The 15,749-nt window shown below is 38.7% G+C and overlaps 1 protein-coding gene across 1 annotated transcript; it reads left to right on the top strand.

Moving 5' to 3' along the window:
* The first annotated feature begins 1,892 nt into the window (after window positions 1–1,892).
* LOC135203889 (uncharacterized) lies at window positions 1,893–10,681 on the top strand. The gene is made up of 5 exons (XM_064233827.1): window positions 1,893–2,133; window positions 7,079–7,235; window positions 7,497–7,885; window positions 8,262–8,407; window positions 10,381–10,681. Exons 2-5 carry the CDS (start codon window positions 7,079–7,081, stop codon window positions 10,514–10,516), a joined length of 828 nt encoding a protein of 275 aa, XP_064089897.1. The 5' UTR covers window positions 1,893–2,133; the 3' UTR covers window positions 10,517–10,681.
* Window positions 10,682–15,749: the final 5,068 nt, after the last annotated feature.

Here is a 15,749-nt window from a genome sequence, read left to right as displayed (position 1 = left end):
TACGGGGCGCAAATCAACATGCATATTTTCTTGGATAATCAAAATAGTTCCAGACTTAGTTAACGGAGGTTGACGCTTGACAATGGCAGTGACATTGGCTGTAGATAATATCTATGACCTTCTCAAAGCGATATAAACAGAGAGAGAGAGAGAGAAGAGAGAGAGAGAGAGAGAGAACGCAAAAATTCCATGCTTGGTCTACTACCAAAACCAACTAGATGCCATAGCCGTGTCAATACCCAAATCACTTTCCGCCACTGCTTCATTTTGAAACACTTTAGGTTTTCCTAACAAAACGTTCTTGCGAAGCATAACGACATAAACAAAACAAAATAAAAAAATAATAAAAGGAACTGCAACAACAGCTGCTGAAATATATAATTCACGTGAAGCCACTGACATTTCTATAGTGGACGATTTCTGTCTTTTTTTTTTTTTTTTTTTCCTTATGACAAAAAAAAAGTTCACATAATATTTTTTGCATAAAGAAATCAAATAAAAAAAAAACTGCAACAACAGCTGTTGAAATACAATTCACATGACGTCACTGACATTTCTATAGTGGACGATTTTTGCTTTTTTTGCCCTTATGACAAAAAAGTTCACATACTATTTATTTGCATAAAAAAAATACAATAAAAGAAACTGCAACAACAACTGTTGAAATACAATTTACATGACGTCACTGACATTTCTATAGTGGATGATTGTTGCTTTTTTTGCCCTTATGACAAAAAAGTTCACATAATATTCTTTTTTTGCATTAAAAAAAATTACCCTCGGATCAGCGAATTCACAAATGTTATTTTTGGTTCGCAACCCCCTCATCGAAAAAGAAGCAAGGATCGTTCCGTCCGAAATTTATCGGCTCCGGTACTTTGAGCTGCCGCGGGTACAAGAAGTCAAGCATTGATAATTACGGGACGCAAGTGGCTTCCAAGGGAGACGCCCACCCCTCCCCCCCCCTAAGCTATACAACCACCACCCCCGCCCTTCACAAGCCTCCCTCTGATTGAACTCTATTTTAAGGTTTGGCAGCTGCCGTTCGTAGGTTCTTTCTTCCTTTCCTTTCTTCTTATTTTCTTTCGCGGTCGTCCAAAATATTGGATGGCAGCTTCGAGACAAAAAAGGATGGGGAATCATCAAAGGTTACTTCTTCGCAACTTGACGCGGTCGCTCTATGACAAGAGAAAGTTCGTAGATAAACTTCTGTTTTCATTTTCATGACGAACTTTTAAAACGAAGTTACAAAAAAAAAAAAAAAAAAAAAAAAAACTGCCGTCGCAGGTGCATCTCCTAAGATGCATAAGGAGCTGATTTTTCTTCTATTCATGAAATACATAGTACAACTCTTAAACCACAAAATCAGACTTCGACGAGGAAAGATAAATGGCCTTTCGTCAATACACTACAAAGTTAACCTGGAAATGAGCCTTCCCCGTCAGTGAAAGGGACGCAGGATATAACTTAGAAAGCGCCGAAAGTACTTCCATGGATAAACATTGGTCTACAGGAAGGGAGAGCCATAGATGGTTCCCGGCCAACCCGTGACCAGCCTTGGCGTCACAGACGCATACTGGAATATACGCAAGCGCTTTCTTTTTTCTTTTCCCTTCCTCTACTCAGTAATTTCTTATGACACATGTCGAAACTGTTACAGACGTCAGAAGCTTCAGTTATAGCAACGTATACAGCTGTCACATTGCAAGCACAGGCCTCTATCGAAAACGAGTCAATAAAAGATGGCGATTACGTCCTTATCGGCTTATCTGTCGCAGTTTGTTGGGCAAACGAGTCTCCACCCCCGCCCCCACCCCTCTCCTTCCCTCTCTCCGTTATATATATAACGCAAAGATCCGTTCTCCCTCTGGGCACAGTCTGGCACTACCCTTTCCCTCAGCCACACCTCGGAAGTGGCCCTCTGCGACTTGAGTTCGACCGAGAGGACGTTTGGAGTTTTAGACGCACTTGTCAACAGTGGAGCGCACTTGGCCGATCTCTTGGAGTCGAAGGTTGTAAACTGTTAAATTCAACTTCGAGTGCTTTCAGCGGACACGTCCCAAACCTGAATAAGCTGATCGTGGCTGTCTGAGAGCTGTTTAGTCTGCATCTACAGTTATCGTATCTACAGAGGTTAGTTTGATTCCATTCTGGTAAAATTTCTGTTTTTCACATTATTCTCCGAAATAACAAGCTATGAACGCATGATCTACTCCTTTAAGATACGAGTACCTGGCATCACGATAACATATCTCAGTTTAGTCCCTGTTTACCCGTTCACTTCTTACTCCATTTCGTTGACTGCTTAAGCTTCTCATTCTCATCTTTCTGTACGCCACGTTTCAAACAAGTAATTAATTAGAGCTTCCCTGCACTGTAATTTTCATATTACATAATAACCTGCCGATAACTGAATTGGCTGCTGCTGCTGCTAATAATAATAATAATAATAATAATAATAATAATAATAATAATAATAATAATAATAATAATAATAATAATAATAATAATAATAATAATAAAGCTATTATAATCTTTCTGGGCTCAGATGCCTAAAACAGTACAAGGTATAAAAATATCTATAAAGCTATTATATCTACAAAGCAAAATCTGAATGCAATAATGCATTAAGAATAATGAAAACAAGAAAAATGAAAGGAGTACATAAGCTAACGCCGACTGGTATACATCCACCGTTGTCGAAGTCCAGTGCAAACTCATGCAAAGTAAAGTAGACGGCCGCACGAGACATCGTTTATTAATATATATTTTGTTGACTATGCAATATAGAGATGGGTGTATATCGTACTTTGATACCCGAGGGGTTAGTACTAAACACGACGTCCCAGGGAGCTTCCGCCATGTTTAGTACTAGCACCAGGGAGTTGGTGGATACGTACCGGGTTAATACCATGCCGTCGTAGGGTAGCCTGTAATGTTTAGTAAAAAAAAAAAATAGACTACTAAGTGTAATAACAAATTAAACGAACTCTACTCTGCACAACACATCTGCTAACGAACGAGAGAGAGAGAGAGAGAGAGAGAGAGAGAGAGAGAGAGAGAGAGAGAGAGAGAGATGGACATTGCAGTGTGAACCTTCAACTCATACCGCTCATTCATAAACAAGATTTCGTATTGCGTTATTCGTCTCTAACATGCCCAATTCTCCCTCCGTGATCTATTCTGGATTAACTAAATCACAAGTAACTAATTATCGTCCATAAGAGCGAAAGATGTTAAGTTAGAGGCGTTGGTACTACCCTCGGTGGTTTAGCCTAGGGCGACTTCTGGAGGTAGTACTGACCACCTTGGTACTGACGGAATGAAACAACACATACGAAATTTATATTACAATATGCTTTATCAGTACTGTATTTAACTGCTTAGTGTCATAAGCGCATAGTCACAGCACAGATTACTTACCGAGAATTCGGAGATGGTAATTCATCCGACGAGCGATAGCCTCCAAGTCGTCACTAATGAACGTGAGAATGTTTCCCGCCAACTGCTCCTCCACTCGTCCGAAAGTGATTACAGTGATTGCAGAGATATCGTTCATAATTCCTTTTGTATTACACTTTACTCTTTTCTATTTTACTTTTAAAACTCTACACGTGTCTATTTAAGAATATCGACATTTGCTAACACCTTGTAATTCTACGTAATCCTCAAAATAATTCTACGTAATTCCCAAATTACTTGACTAATGGAATCGGACATCGCTTTCCTCTGCACATTTTGATTACGTCAAGCGCCTTATCTGAACGTTTAATGGCGGCTGGTCGCTGATATGTTCACGTGCCATATCAAAATTTACTTGTCATCATTCTTGGAGTGTGCAATTATTAACTTACTATCACGATCATTAGGAAAGTAACGCAAGATAGCGACAGTAAATGTAATAATCTTTGATGTTTATCAGGATATTTGAAAAATTTAGCAATGTATTTGCTATCCAATATGCAATGAATCGGTCAGTTAGAAGTAAGATCCAATGTTTCGATAATGAAACATAACAGAAAGGGTACTTTCACTGGTAGTGATAATGAATATGATGATAATGACAATGACAATAGTGATAATGATATGGAACCGAGGATGACGATGAATAAAATTAAAATGATGATACAATGAAATATGGCGATAATGACAGTAACAGGGTGATGGAAACTTCAGCGATGATGATAGTTTTAATGATAATGACAATGAATATAATAATAATGATAGCGATGGGAGTGAAGGTGATGCTGATAAAGACGGTGATATAATTATTTTCAGTTTAACAGTCACGCATGGGCCTATCAGATTTAAGTTGTAGTTAAGGTGTATATCTATAATATTTACTTTTTAACAACTAAGGCAAAATAAACGAAGTCAGAGGAAAGTAAAAATGATGGAAGCGACATTTATATCACAAATAATAATTCATCATCACTCGCGCTGACATAATTCCTATAATTCCTGTCGGTTCCGGCAACAGATGAGATCGATTTGCGATCCACAAGTGACACGGTGAGTTACAGTCTGTGCAATCTTTGTGAAGATGGCTTCACAGTCACCTATCTGTGCTTACAAGGTAATTTTTCTTAATTCGAAACGATGTTGGTATCATCGCTGGCTGACATACGCACACAAACGCATACACAATGAAAGTCATATCTATATTGTTTGTTTGTTTGCATGGTGTTTTTACGTTGCATGGAACCAGTGGTTATCCAGCAACGGGACCAACGGCTTTACGTGACTTCCGAACCACGTCGAGAGTGAACTTCTATCACCAGAAATACACATCTCTAACACCTCAATGGAATGCCTAAGAATCGAACTCGCGGCCACCGTTCATGTCTGTATAACATACACATCCACACACAATCATATGTATTTGTGAACTGGGATAAGTGAATTTGTTCGTTTTCTGTTTAAACTATATAGGTCTGAATTAAGACTATCATCGAGTTAAGATGGATCCTGGCATCCTGTGAGTACAAAGATTATCAATAATAATAAAATAAAACAGAAAATATTGTTTGACCTGACATCCATTACTAACATGCTAACTCACCTAGAGGAGGAGGTGGAACAATTACCGAGCCGATTTAGGTGTTTGACGGGGTATTTTTTCCAATGCAGACTTCATGGGCGTCCTTCCTGTGCGTGAACCCGAATATCCTCAACATTCACGTATATTGTGGTAACAAGACCCCCGTTCACTACAAGTGTTAGCATCATCATAACCAAGGCTCTTACAAAAAGGGCTTCCGCGGGTAGAGCAGGAGAACACAGTAAATGTTGAGTTTGGTCTCTCGTTCTTGTGGTAAAAATTACGAATTACACCAGCTTTGTTTCAACCTCCATTTTTGCTGTTTAAATTATTAGGACTTCGATCACACTTCATTTTCAAGTTCCCCTTACTGCCGTCTCTATACCTCATAAATAGTATTAACGGTAATTTGTGACAAAACCGATATATTGTGCCATTTCACCGGATGTATTCATACATGAATTTCGACCACTGCACTGTGAAGGACGAACGCCGTTGCCCAACGTCTAAGCCAATGCAGTGGGCGTAGTACCCACATTTATTTAACATATAAGAAGGCCAATCAGCTCATCAGTTGCAATGGAGTTTCGTGGGTGCTTAGGCCTAGTCCCTGCCAGTTGATTTCGTAACGTTTGGTGCATCCTTCATTTGCAAATGGGCTGCCGATAGAAATGATGGTCTGAATGAACTAATAATAAAAAAGTCTCTTGGTTTAAGCCTCCACTTTATTTATCTATTTTTTTTTTCATCAGTTGCAATGGAGTTTCTGCCATGAATGAAACGAGGTTTCGTGTGTGTTGGTGCTTAGGCCTAGTCCCTGCCAGTTCATTTCGTAAAGTTTGGTGCATTCTTCATTTGCAAATGGGCTGACTATAAAAATGATGGTCAGCATGAACTGATAATTATTATTTTTTTTTTATAGAAAACCACGTTAAATTATAGACAGTAGAAATACGGGTAGCATTGGACTGTTCAGTCCACTTGCCCTTCCGTTCACCGACACTATACATATATTGCAAACGCCACAACTTTTAATTATACATGTAATCATACACTTCCAGCACTTAAGAGGGATCCTGCTTTTCATCTGAGGAGGATTTGTATCCTATTTCGCGCACTGAAACGTTAAATTAAAATCGCAAATCCACTTGTTTTCAAAGTTGTGCAATCATCACCACGGAGCCATAATTCAAACTGAGGGTAAGAGGCCGATTGCCTCCGGCTATATGACTGAAATGCCGCGATTGGTTATTACGACGATTCAGAGATGTCGAGTAATTAAGATTTTATCTTTCGATTTCATCCGTTCTGGGCGTGGTAGGAAAAAGTCGTCATGAAATCTGCCTAAAAAGAAGCATACCTGACCAGTGATGCCAACCCCTCTAACCCTACGCCCCCTTCAGGAGACGAGAAATAACCGTACATAACTGTAAATGCAATATCATGAATAATAATAAGCATATTGATCTAAAACTACCTTGTTACACTTACCCTACACTTGAAAATATTACCCTGCTGTCTTAAGATTTTGCTCAGATTACCCTACGCGTAGGGCAATTACCCTACTGTTGGCAACACTGTATCTGACTATGGCTAAATATGACACTGTTGGTAATGTTTTTCTTTTGTTTTAAAGTAAGAAGAACTCGGTTGACCTCCTCAGGTTTTGTTCATGTTACTACTCTGATCCTGTTCCAGTAAATCATTAATGTAAAATCTGAAAGTCATAGTCACGAAAAATATAATTTTAGTATCCGAGATTGTTATTAATATTATACTATTACCAAAGTTTCTATCCTTACATTATGACTATTCTGTTTGGATATTATTATAATTATCATATTATTATGCTTCCCTCGCTATGGTTGATGACTGATTATCCTGACGCTAGGATATATACTAAAATATAACATGAAACTGAACTATAGGCCTACGGTATCAATAGCCAAATTTGATTTAGGATATGGCCAGCTCCTTGGAAATATAATGTGACTCATATGCTGTGTTCAGGCGAAATTCTTATGGATTTTCCCTCAGATGCGGTTCCATCACTACGGCGCGATGGCGTTTGTGCTGTCCGTGTTACTCCTGGAACCTCCGGCAGCCGACACGACCTTCATGGACCCTGCGACATCCGCCCTCGGGGCATTGGCTGCCCTTAGCGGGGCTGGTTTGATTGGTGCTCTGGCAGTAGGTGAGGATTCTGTATTGAAGGACTTCGATGTTCATACCATAACCGTATTCTATTCATAGACTTATGGTGGCGATCAGGACGTTAATTGTGCGAATTGATCTGATTAGGACTAACTCGATTGTGCAAATTGATCGGACTAGTACTAACTCGATAAAAGATAACCGCAGGGTTTAATGAATAATGTCATTCTGGATTGTATGACTATGAATAACGTAAGTCGAAGCAATAATAATAATATTATTCTCACCCCTCCTTTCCCAGGCCTTGTGGCACTGAAGAAGAAGCTCCTCTACGAGTACGAGGATGAACCAGTTTATTACGTTACTAGTTATGGCTACGACCACGGCTACGGCGGAGGGTACGGCGGTGGAGGGTACGGCGGCGGTTATGGAGGACACGGTGGAGGATACGGCGGAGGACATGGTGGAGGACACGGAGGAGGGCATGGAGGAGGATACGGAGGTGGATTTGGAGGATACGACGGCGGACATGGCGGAGGACACGGAGGAGGGCATGGAGGAGGACATGGTGGTGGATTTGGAGGTGGACACGGCGGTGGACACGGCGGCGGACACGGTGGAGGACATGGTGGAGGGCACGGCGGTGGACACGGCGGAGGAATATATCACAGACGGAAGCGAGCTGTCGAGGTACCTGTAAAGTTCATCGTCTTCCGGTTCATATCTGACATTTTTTGCTGCTATTTTTATGGGAAATATTTATGTATTAAGAATCCATTGTTATTTTGCACATGGCTATATAGGCGTTAGGCCTACGTCTGACCCTCCTGATGACACTTTTTGCTGTTATTTTTATCGGAAATATTTATATGTATTAACAATCCATTGTTAATTTGCACATAACTAGAGCGCTAGGCCTACGTCTGACCATCCCGAATACATAAAACATGGCGAGATTTTTCCGTGCCGCATAAAATTCCGCGTTTTATCTATTTATTTATTTATTTATGTTAGTAGGAGACCTGGCTTCTTTATTGCTTTCATTATCCACTTCTTCTTCTTGCAGATGATGACGGGAAACGAGACGCCGGACTTAGAATTTCTAGTCTCAGACGATCACCTCCAGTGCACTCGCCTGCTGATCTGCGAGCTAGGGGCTCGGTCTCCTCAGCTCCTGAAGGAGGACGAGCGCGATATCCTGGCCCTGATTGAGTGAGTATATTCTCCTTTTATTTAACGTGAAGAAACCTATTAATTAGAGTAATATTCTGTCTTTAGGAAAGATATTCTTAAGCGGAAAATAGCCGTATTTTTCGGTGACGAGATTCTTAGTTTGATGATATTACTTAATATTGCCTGATGTAGCAGCTCTTTGACTTCATATATATATATATATATATATATATATATATATATATACTATATATATATATATATATATATATATATATATATATATATATATGTGTGTGTGTGTGTGTGTGTGTGTGTGCGTGTGTGTGTGTATATATAGATATATATGATCTATATATATCATATATATATATATATATATATACTATATATATATATATACAATATATTATATATATATATATATATATACTATATATATATATTTGTATATATATATATATATATATATATATATATATATATATATATATTCTTCTTCTTCCCAGCTTGTTCCCATTTTTATATGGGGTCGCCGTTTCGGATGAGCCGTTTCCATCTATTTCTATCTTGTGCTTCTGCCTCATCAATTCCCTTCTCATGTAAGTCTCCTCTCACACGGTCCTTCCATCTATTTCTTGGTCTCCATCATTTTCTTCTTCCTTGCACCTCCACCCCATAGTATGTCTCCCAGCGTGGCCTCCTATCTCTCCTCAACAGGTGTCCATACCATCTCAGCCTCCCCACCCTCCTGCACTTTCTTTGATACTTCCACCACCTTAGTTGACCCCTTATGTAGTCATTTCTGATCCTATCCACTCGTTGTTATCCCCAGACATCCACCTAAGCATTCTCATTTCTGCCACATCCATCTTCTTCTGCTCTGCTTTTCTCATGCTTGCTGTTTCCGTACCATATAGCATTGCTGTTCTTACCACCGTCTTGTAAAATTTCCTTTTAACCTAAGCGGCACTCTTTTGTCACAAAGAACTCCCGAGACCGCTCTCCAGTTGTTTTCCAGCCTGCCTGATACCCGATGTTTTACTTCTTCTTCCATACTTCCTCCAGCGTTAACAAAAGATCCCAAATACTTAAACTTATCAACTCTCCTTATTTGCTCTCCACCAAGCTGAATACTTTCTCTATCATCCCCCTCAGTGGTGGTACACATATATTCTGTCTTGGATCTACTTATTCTCATTCCTCTGTCCTCCAGTACTTGTCTCCATCTTTCCAATTTCACTTCCAGATCTTCCCTGCTCTCGCACACAGAACAATATCATCTGCATACAATATGTTCCATGGTACTGTCTCCCTTACTTCCTCTATTATAACATCAATCACTATGTTAAAGATAAATGGGCTCAGAGCCGACCCCTGGTGTAATCCTACTCTCACCTCAAAACCTTCTGTCTCCCCAACACTGCTCCTCACTCTGGTAAATACATTCCGGTACATCTCTTGTATCAATCGCACATACTTCTCTGGCACCATCTTCTCCCTCAGGCTCCTCCATACCTCTTGTCTCGGGACTCGGTCATAAGCCTTTTCAAGGTCAATGAATACCATATGTTAGGTCCCTTTGTCTTTCCCCGAATTTCTCCATTATTTGCCTCAGACAAAATATACCATCTGTTGTTCCCCTTCCCTTCATAAATCCCATCTGCTCTTTACCTATTTGTACTTCTTCTCTCAGTCTAGCATCTATCATCCTTTCCAGTATCTTCAAAGTGTGGGACATCAATTTAATGCCCCTATAATTACCACACTCTTGGACATCGCCTTTCCCTTTAAAAATTGGGATCAATATACTCCCACGCCACTCATTTGGTATCTTTTCCTGTTCAAGGATCTTTATCATAAGATCTTACAGTATATCCACTCCTTCATCTCCTAATGCTTTCCAGGCCTCCACCGGGATCATGTCATATATATATATATATATATATATATATATATATATATATATATATATATATATATATACACACACACACATTTGGAATTTTCAGGTCTCAAGATGGTGTCCAAAAGAAGAGACCAGCTATACAGAGACTGGTCAAGGCGACTACAGCTGGTGTCAGCGGAACCACCTGTTCACGCGTATACCCAAAATGCCCCTTTACGGGCGAGGAGATAATGGGGTAATATTCGAAAATTCACAGAGATGTAATTCTTGCTTTTTAGAATGTCTATAAGGACACATTTTTTTCGTTGTTGATTTTGATTATGTTTTTATTTTTTTTATTGTTGTTTAAAGTGTTTTAAAGTGTATTTTCTTTGTTAAATGAATAAACAGAACAGTAAATAGTATACGAGTATATATATATATATATATATATATATATATATATATATATATATATATATATATATATGTTTTAGATATTATAATTTATATTTTTTTGATATAATCTTCATGCAGGATAAAACAAGACTTATTTAGCCACTGCCAAGAGAGGAAAATATAAATGTATGTTTGAATGCTTGTCTTGATTTTTTTTTCACGTAAGTTTTGGAAATACTCAACCTCTTTGTACGTTAAATAAATTTATTCATCTAACATCGTATTCTCATTATACTCTCCTATGACATTATCAAGTGTATGAACTGTTAATATATATATATATATATATATATATATATATATATATATGTATATATATATATATATATATATATATGTAAGTGTTTACATAATATATGGAATGTTAGTCCATATATATAAAAGACTAAAACTAAAGAGGTCAACCAGATTGCTTGCAGGAATGTGATCAGACTAGAGATGCTAAAGATGACGTATACAATAAAAGTAGGCTAAGATAACATGCCGTCACCTGTAGTCATTCAATTGTTTATAAACATTAGTCCAAGCTCCCTGCTTGAGACAACTACCGCGACCTATAATTCAAACGGCCTACGTGATCTGTAGCGTGTCTCATTTTGATTGTATGTTCGTATGTAACTATGTCATCTGATAGTATTGTTTGCATATGTTCGAAACTACTGTCTGTTCTTTCATAACTTGTAACAGAGATGGTAGACAGGCAGAACAGAGTTAGCTATCGTCATTAGAAGACCTGTATCTCTTTACCTAAGCTTTATCATGTAGAGAGAACAGAAGTAGCCATCATCATTGGCAGAAGCGATCAAGCTATCGTCATTAAAGAACTTGTACAATCATACCTGATCTTCACCATGTAAAACTTCAGAAGAATATATATATTTTTATACTTCGTGTTTTCTACAAGAACCTCCTCACCGAGATCATCATGAGTTTAACACATCGTCGTCATAAACAAGAAGATAATCCTGACTTCGTAAGTGATCTACAAACCCCAAGACACTCCATTTGAAGATGGAAGTGCAATACCAACCGACTTAGCGTAAGATTATCGCAAGTCTAACATTACCTCATAGGGCGCCTTATCATACAAGGCAACAAGCCCTAAAATATATATATAATATATATATATATTTACACACACACACACACACACACACATATATATATATTATATATATATATATATATATATATATATATATAGCACTACATTTTAAAGGCAGGGCCAAGCAAGCACTTACGATATTAGTGCTACGGCACTTTTTACTTTTTTTTTTTTTTTTGCGTCCTCCTTTCTTACTTTAATTTTTCTTGGTTGCTTGGCGTTTGCTTTGTTTCTTGCACGCTTACTTATCGGCCTAATTCATCGGCCTAATTCATTTCCCTCTTTACCGTCCACTTGCTTAGCTGCTTTATCTTGAATATATTTGGTGATCAGCTCGTAACTTACTAGCCTAACTTCCTGCTTGCTTGCTTGCTTGCTAACGTCACGCCTAACTCGCTTCCGTCTTCTGCTTGCTCGCTATCTTGCTTACCCTAATGCCTTCTTGCTTGCTAACCTGAGTGCCAGCTCGCTTGGTTTTTTTTGCTTGCTCACTATCTTACTAGCTTAACATCTAACTTGAGTGCCAAACTCGCTTCGTCTTTTCTTTGCTCACTTTCTTGCTTGCCTGCTTGCTTGCTTGCTTAATCCCATGGGTTGTTGCTGCGTGTTGCGGTCTGCCACGATGCTTAAAAAAACCGCTCGATCTATGCTTCAGTTCGTAGGAAATTCCTTTGCCTGCAGCCATGCATTACCAAGCATTAGCAAAGCGTTGGTTAATAAGGGAAGTTCTCCATGTTATTTTATTTTTTAAGATGTTTTGCTGCTGTTCCAACGGGAATGATGATAATGGTAGTTATAATCATTGTAAGACTTGCTAATGTAGTATCATTTTAAATGATAATGATATTGTGTTTTATTGCCATTATCATGCGTTAATTATGATTATAATGATAGTCATTTCCGACGGTTTATTATAACCAATGTGAATTATATTGATATTGTCTTTTATTGCCATTATATGCGAACAACAGCAATAATAATAATATCCATTAAAGACCATATACTCACATGCTATATTATTGTGGATCTGCAACCATTGTCATCATTTTCGACACGGAAAACTGTGCCCACCGATAATGATATTCATTATGCATTCTATATCTGCAATCTTCAGCAGAACTATATGTTCGCTATGACGGTTAGACGATGCTTTAGTAAGAAACACAGTAACTTACAAACATTAAAGATAGAGAGGGGGGGGGGAGGGCACCTCGCCGAGCAACCAATTTGGGGGAATTTATCCCCTCCGTTCCAGATAACTACTCCGTCTTACGTAACTTAAGAAGCGGCTAAGTATGACGACAGATGCATGAGACCAAACCGCTAAGTATCAAGACCGCTCGAGCGTTAATGACTTCGGGTTGTTTTCGTTCAAATTTGGAAATTATTTTTCCTCGCAATCGTTGTTGCAGATATTCCTGTAAATAGCTTCTTTAACTTTTCCTTCTTTATTCCGCTCTTTCTTATTGTTATTATCGCAGTCCGCGTTCTTGTATACTTCGTATTTCTTTTTCAGTTTTTTCGCTTATTCGGGGAGTAAGATTACAAACTTGTTGTTGTGGTTTTGGTTTGGGGGGTAGGGGGTTGTCTACGGAAGAGCCTAAAAAGGACTGAAAAAGGGGTTTCGCGTTGAGTTAAAGATACAGGAATTTTAGGATAAGATATTTATGATTTATTTATTGGCATAAAAATGTAAAAAAAAATAAATAAATAATGTACAGAAAAATTATCTTAAAAAAAGAATATAGCGTATCTATTTTAATTCTCGTGGATGAAACAAGCCTCTGTTTGACCATATAATATTTCAGTGAGTTTTGATTTACGTTAAACGTTAAGAATATAATGTTTACAACTTGAGCGTGAGGGGAAAATCTTGCACGAGTCCAAAGTAAGCTGGAGGTCGGGTCACGCCTTGTCTAGAATAGATTTCCCGTTTTCTTCTTCGACTATTTCTGGGATATTTGTTCACCTCCCGCTACCTCTATCATTTTCACATCATCCCTGACGTATAAATGGTTTCTCTATTATTTTCGTCAATATTTGTTTACTGGTTTCTCGAAGCATATCATCGCGCTCTTCTCAAAATCTATTTTGATAGACGAACATCATCAAAATGGTTGTGGTTGTGGCTTTGTCCATCACGACTGAGGGTTGGAAGAGGCGGAATTTGGTGGAAAAAAGCAATAGCTATAAAAAGGTGCAAGCAAGTCCACAAAACCACGAAATAGTCGACAAAAATATACGCGTAAAGCTTTAGCGAATCTTAAAGAAACGTTATTGGAAAATAACAGAAACTTGTCAAAAAAAAGAATTACAGGCTTCCTCCAGGAGCAAGAACCCCTGCTGACATAAGGCCACCTAAGTCGACAATAAATACAACTTGAAATGCAGAAAAAAAATCACAGGCTTCCTCCAGGAGCAAGAACCCCTGCTGACATAAGGCCACCTAAGTCGACAATAACTACAACTTGAAATGCAGAAAAAAAAAATCACAGGCTTCCTCCAGGAGCAAGAGCCATTGCTGGCATAAGGCCAGCTCAGTCGACAGCAACTACAACTTGAAATCATTGTTGGTCCCCAGCTGACTCAATGAAGTCACGATCTAGATTCTAGAGCCTGAGAAGTAGAGATTAAGCCACGAATCATTCAACAAAGAACTGGTATAGTAGATTCACGTCAACGGTGCATCTGATGTCTATGCCAGTCCCTTACGACGCTCCTGATTGGCTGTTAATAAGTCAATCACAGAACTGGAAACTCTCAGTCTCACGAGAGTGTTCACATACGCAGGATGTATGTTCCACATCTCTTGAGATATACGTCTTTCAAAAGTATCCCTCACGAGAGGTAGAACATACATCCTACCTCTGTGAACTCTCGAGAGAGACTGAGAGTTTCCAGCCCTGTCATTGGCTTATCAACAGCCAATCAGGAGCGTCGTGAGGGACTGGCCAAGGCATCAGTGCACAGGTGATGTGAATCTACTATAGTAACTTTGCTTATGTCATCAGTCAACTCGACTGACCTACAAAATCTTTGGCTGACCTTTTAGCAGATGAGTTTTTTTTTATTTAAGATTTTTCTTTCTTATTTTTATAGTCTTGGGTAAACCAAAACAATTTTCATTTTGTAATTTTCTTACTGATTTATTTGTGTCATTTTTCTGATACCTGTTCATACCGTGCATACAGTATAGGTTGATCGTAACGCAGTATAGGTTATACTGCATTACGAGCCATGAAGGAAAATGAAAAAGTATAGACTAAAATAAGATGAAAAAGGACGAAAAATAATGCACAAACGAAACAGCCAACAATTTCCTTACACGTAAATAGTGGCTTGTTTACCTGCCAACCCTTCCCATGAGCAAACGGAGCGAGGTGACGAATCGACCAGCCTCTCTTCTCTCTCTCTCTCTCTCTCTCTCTCTCTAAGACTTTCTTCAAACTCTCTTCTCCATTTTCCAATAGTAGAGTAATAGCTAGATAGATATTAGATAAACGAACGGGCAGGTAAATGACAAAATGAGAAGGAAGCAATCTGAACAAGTTATCAAGAGGTGTACAACGCGCAAGCACAAATAACCACAAACCCACGCACATACACACACAAACACACACACACACTGTCGACCAAAGCAGATGGTGTAACATAAATTAAACAACCAGACCGATCCAATTCCCGCCCTCACACCCGTCCCTGGCAAGTCCTAACGTAATAGCCTTTTACTTTCTCGTATCCGGAATGAGTCGAAGTTGTGTATCTTTTTTATCGCTTTGCATCTCCGTCATTCATTCTCTTTCACCTTCGGTTATTTACCCTTTTAATTCCTAGCGGATCGAGGAATGAAAGCTGGTATGCAGTTGTGCATTTCGGCTATCGATTGATCGATTAACTGAATAATAGATTTGTTTATTTATCCACGATCG

The sequence above is a fragment of the Macrobrachium nipponense genome, chromosome 44, assembly GCF_015104395.2.
Source record: "Macrobrachium nipponense isolate FS-2020 chromosome 44, ASM1510439v2, whole genome shotgun sequence".
Classification (NCBI taxonomy): domain Eukaryota; kingdom Metazoa; phylum Arthropoda; class Malacostraca; order Decapoda; family Palaemonidae; genus Macrobrachium; species Macrobrachium nipponense.
The sequence above is the reverse complement of the archived record's forward strand: the minus strand, read 5'-3'. Positions and strand labels throughout refer to the sequence as shown.

Excerpts from the sequence above, each read along its gene's own strand:
- LOC135203889 (XM_064233827.1), top strand. The coding sequence starts at position 7,079 with ATGCGGTTCCATCACTACGGCGCGATGGCGTTTGTGCTGTCCGTGTTA. Across the intron at positions 7,236-7,496 it reads GATTGGTGCTCTGGCAGTAG|GCCTTGTGGCACTGAAGAAG; the intron begins GTGAGGATTCTG and ends CTCCTTTCCCAG. Across the intron at positions 7,886-8,261 it reads GACGGAAGCGAGCTGTCGAG|ATGATGACGGGAAACGAGAC; the intron begins GTACCTGTAAAG and ends TTCTTCTTGCAG.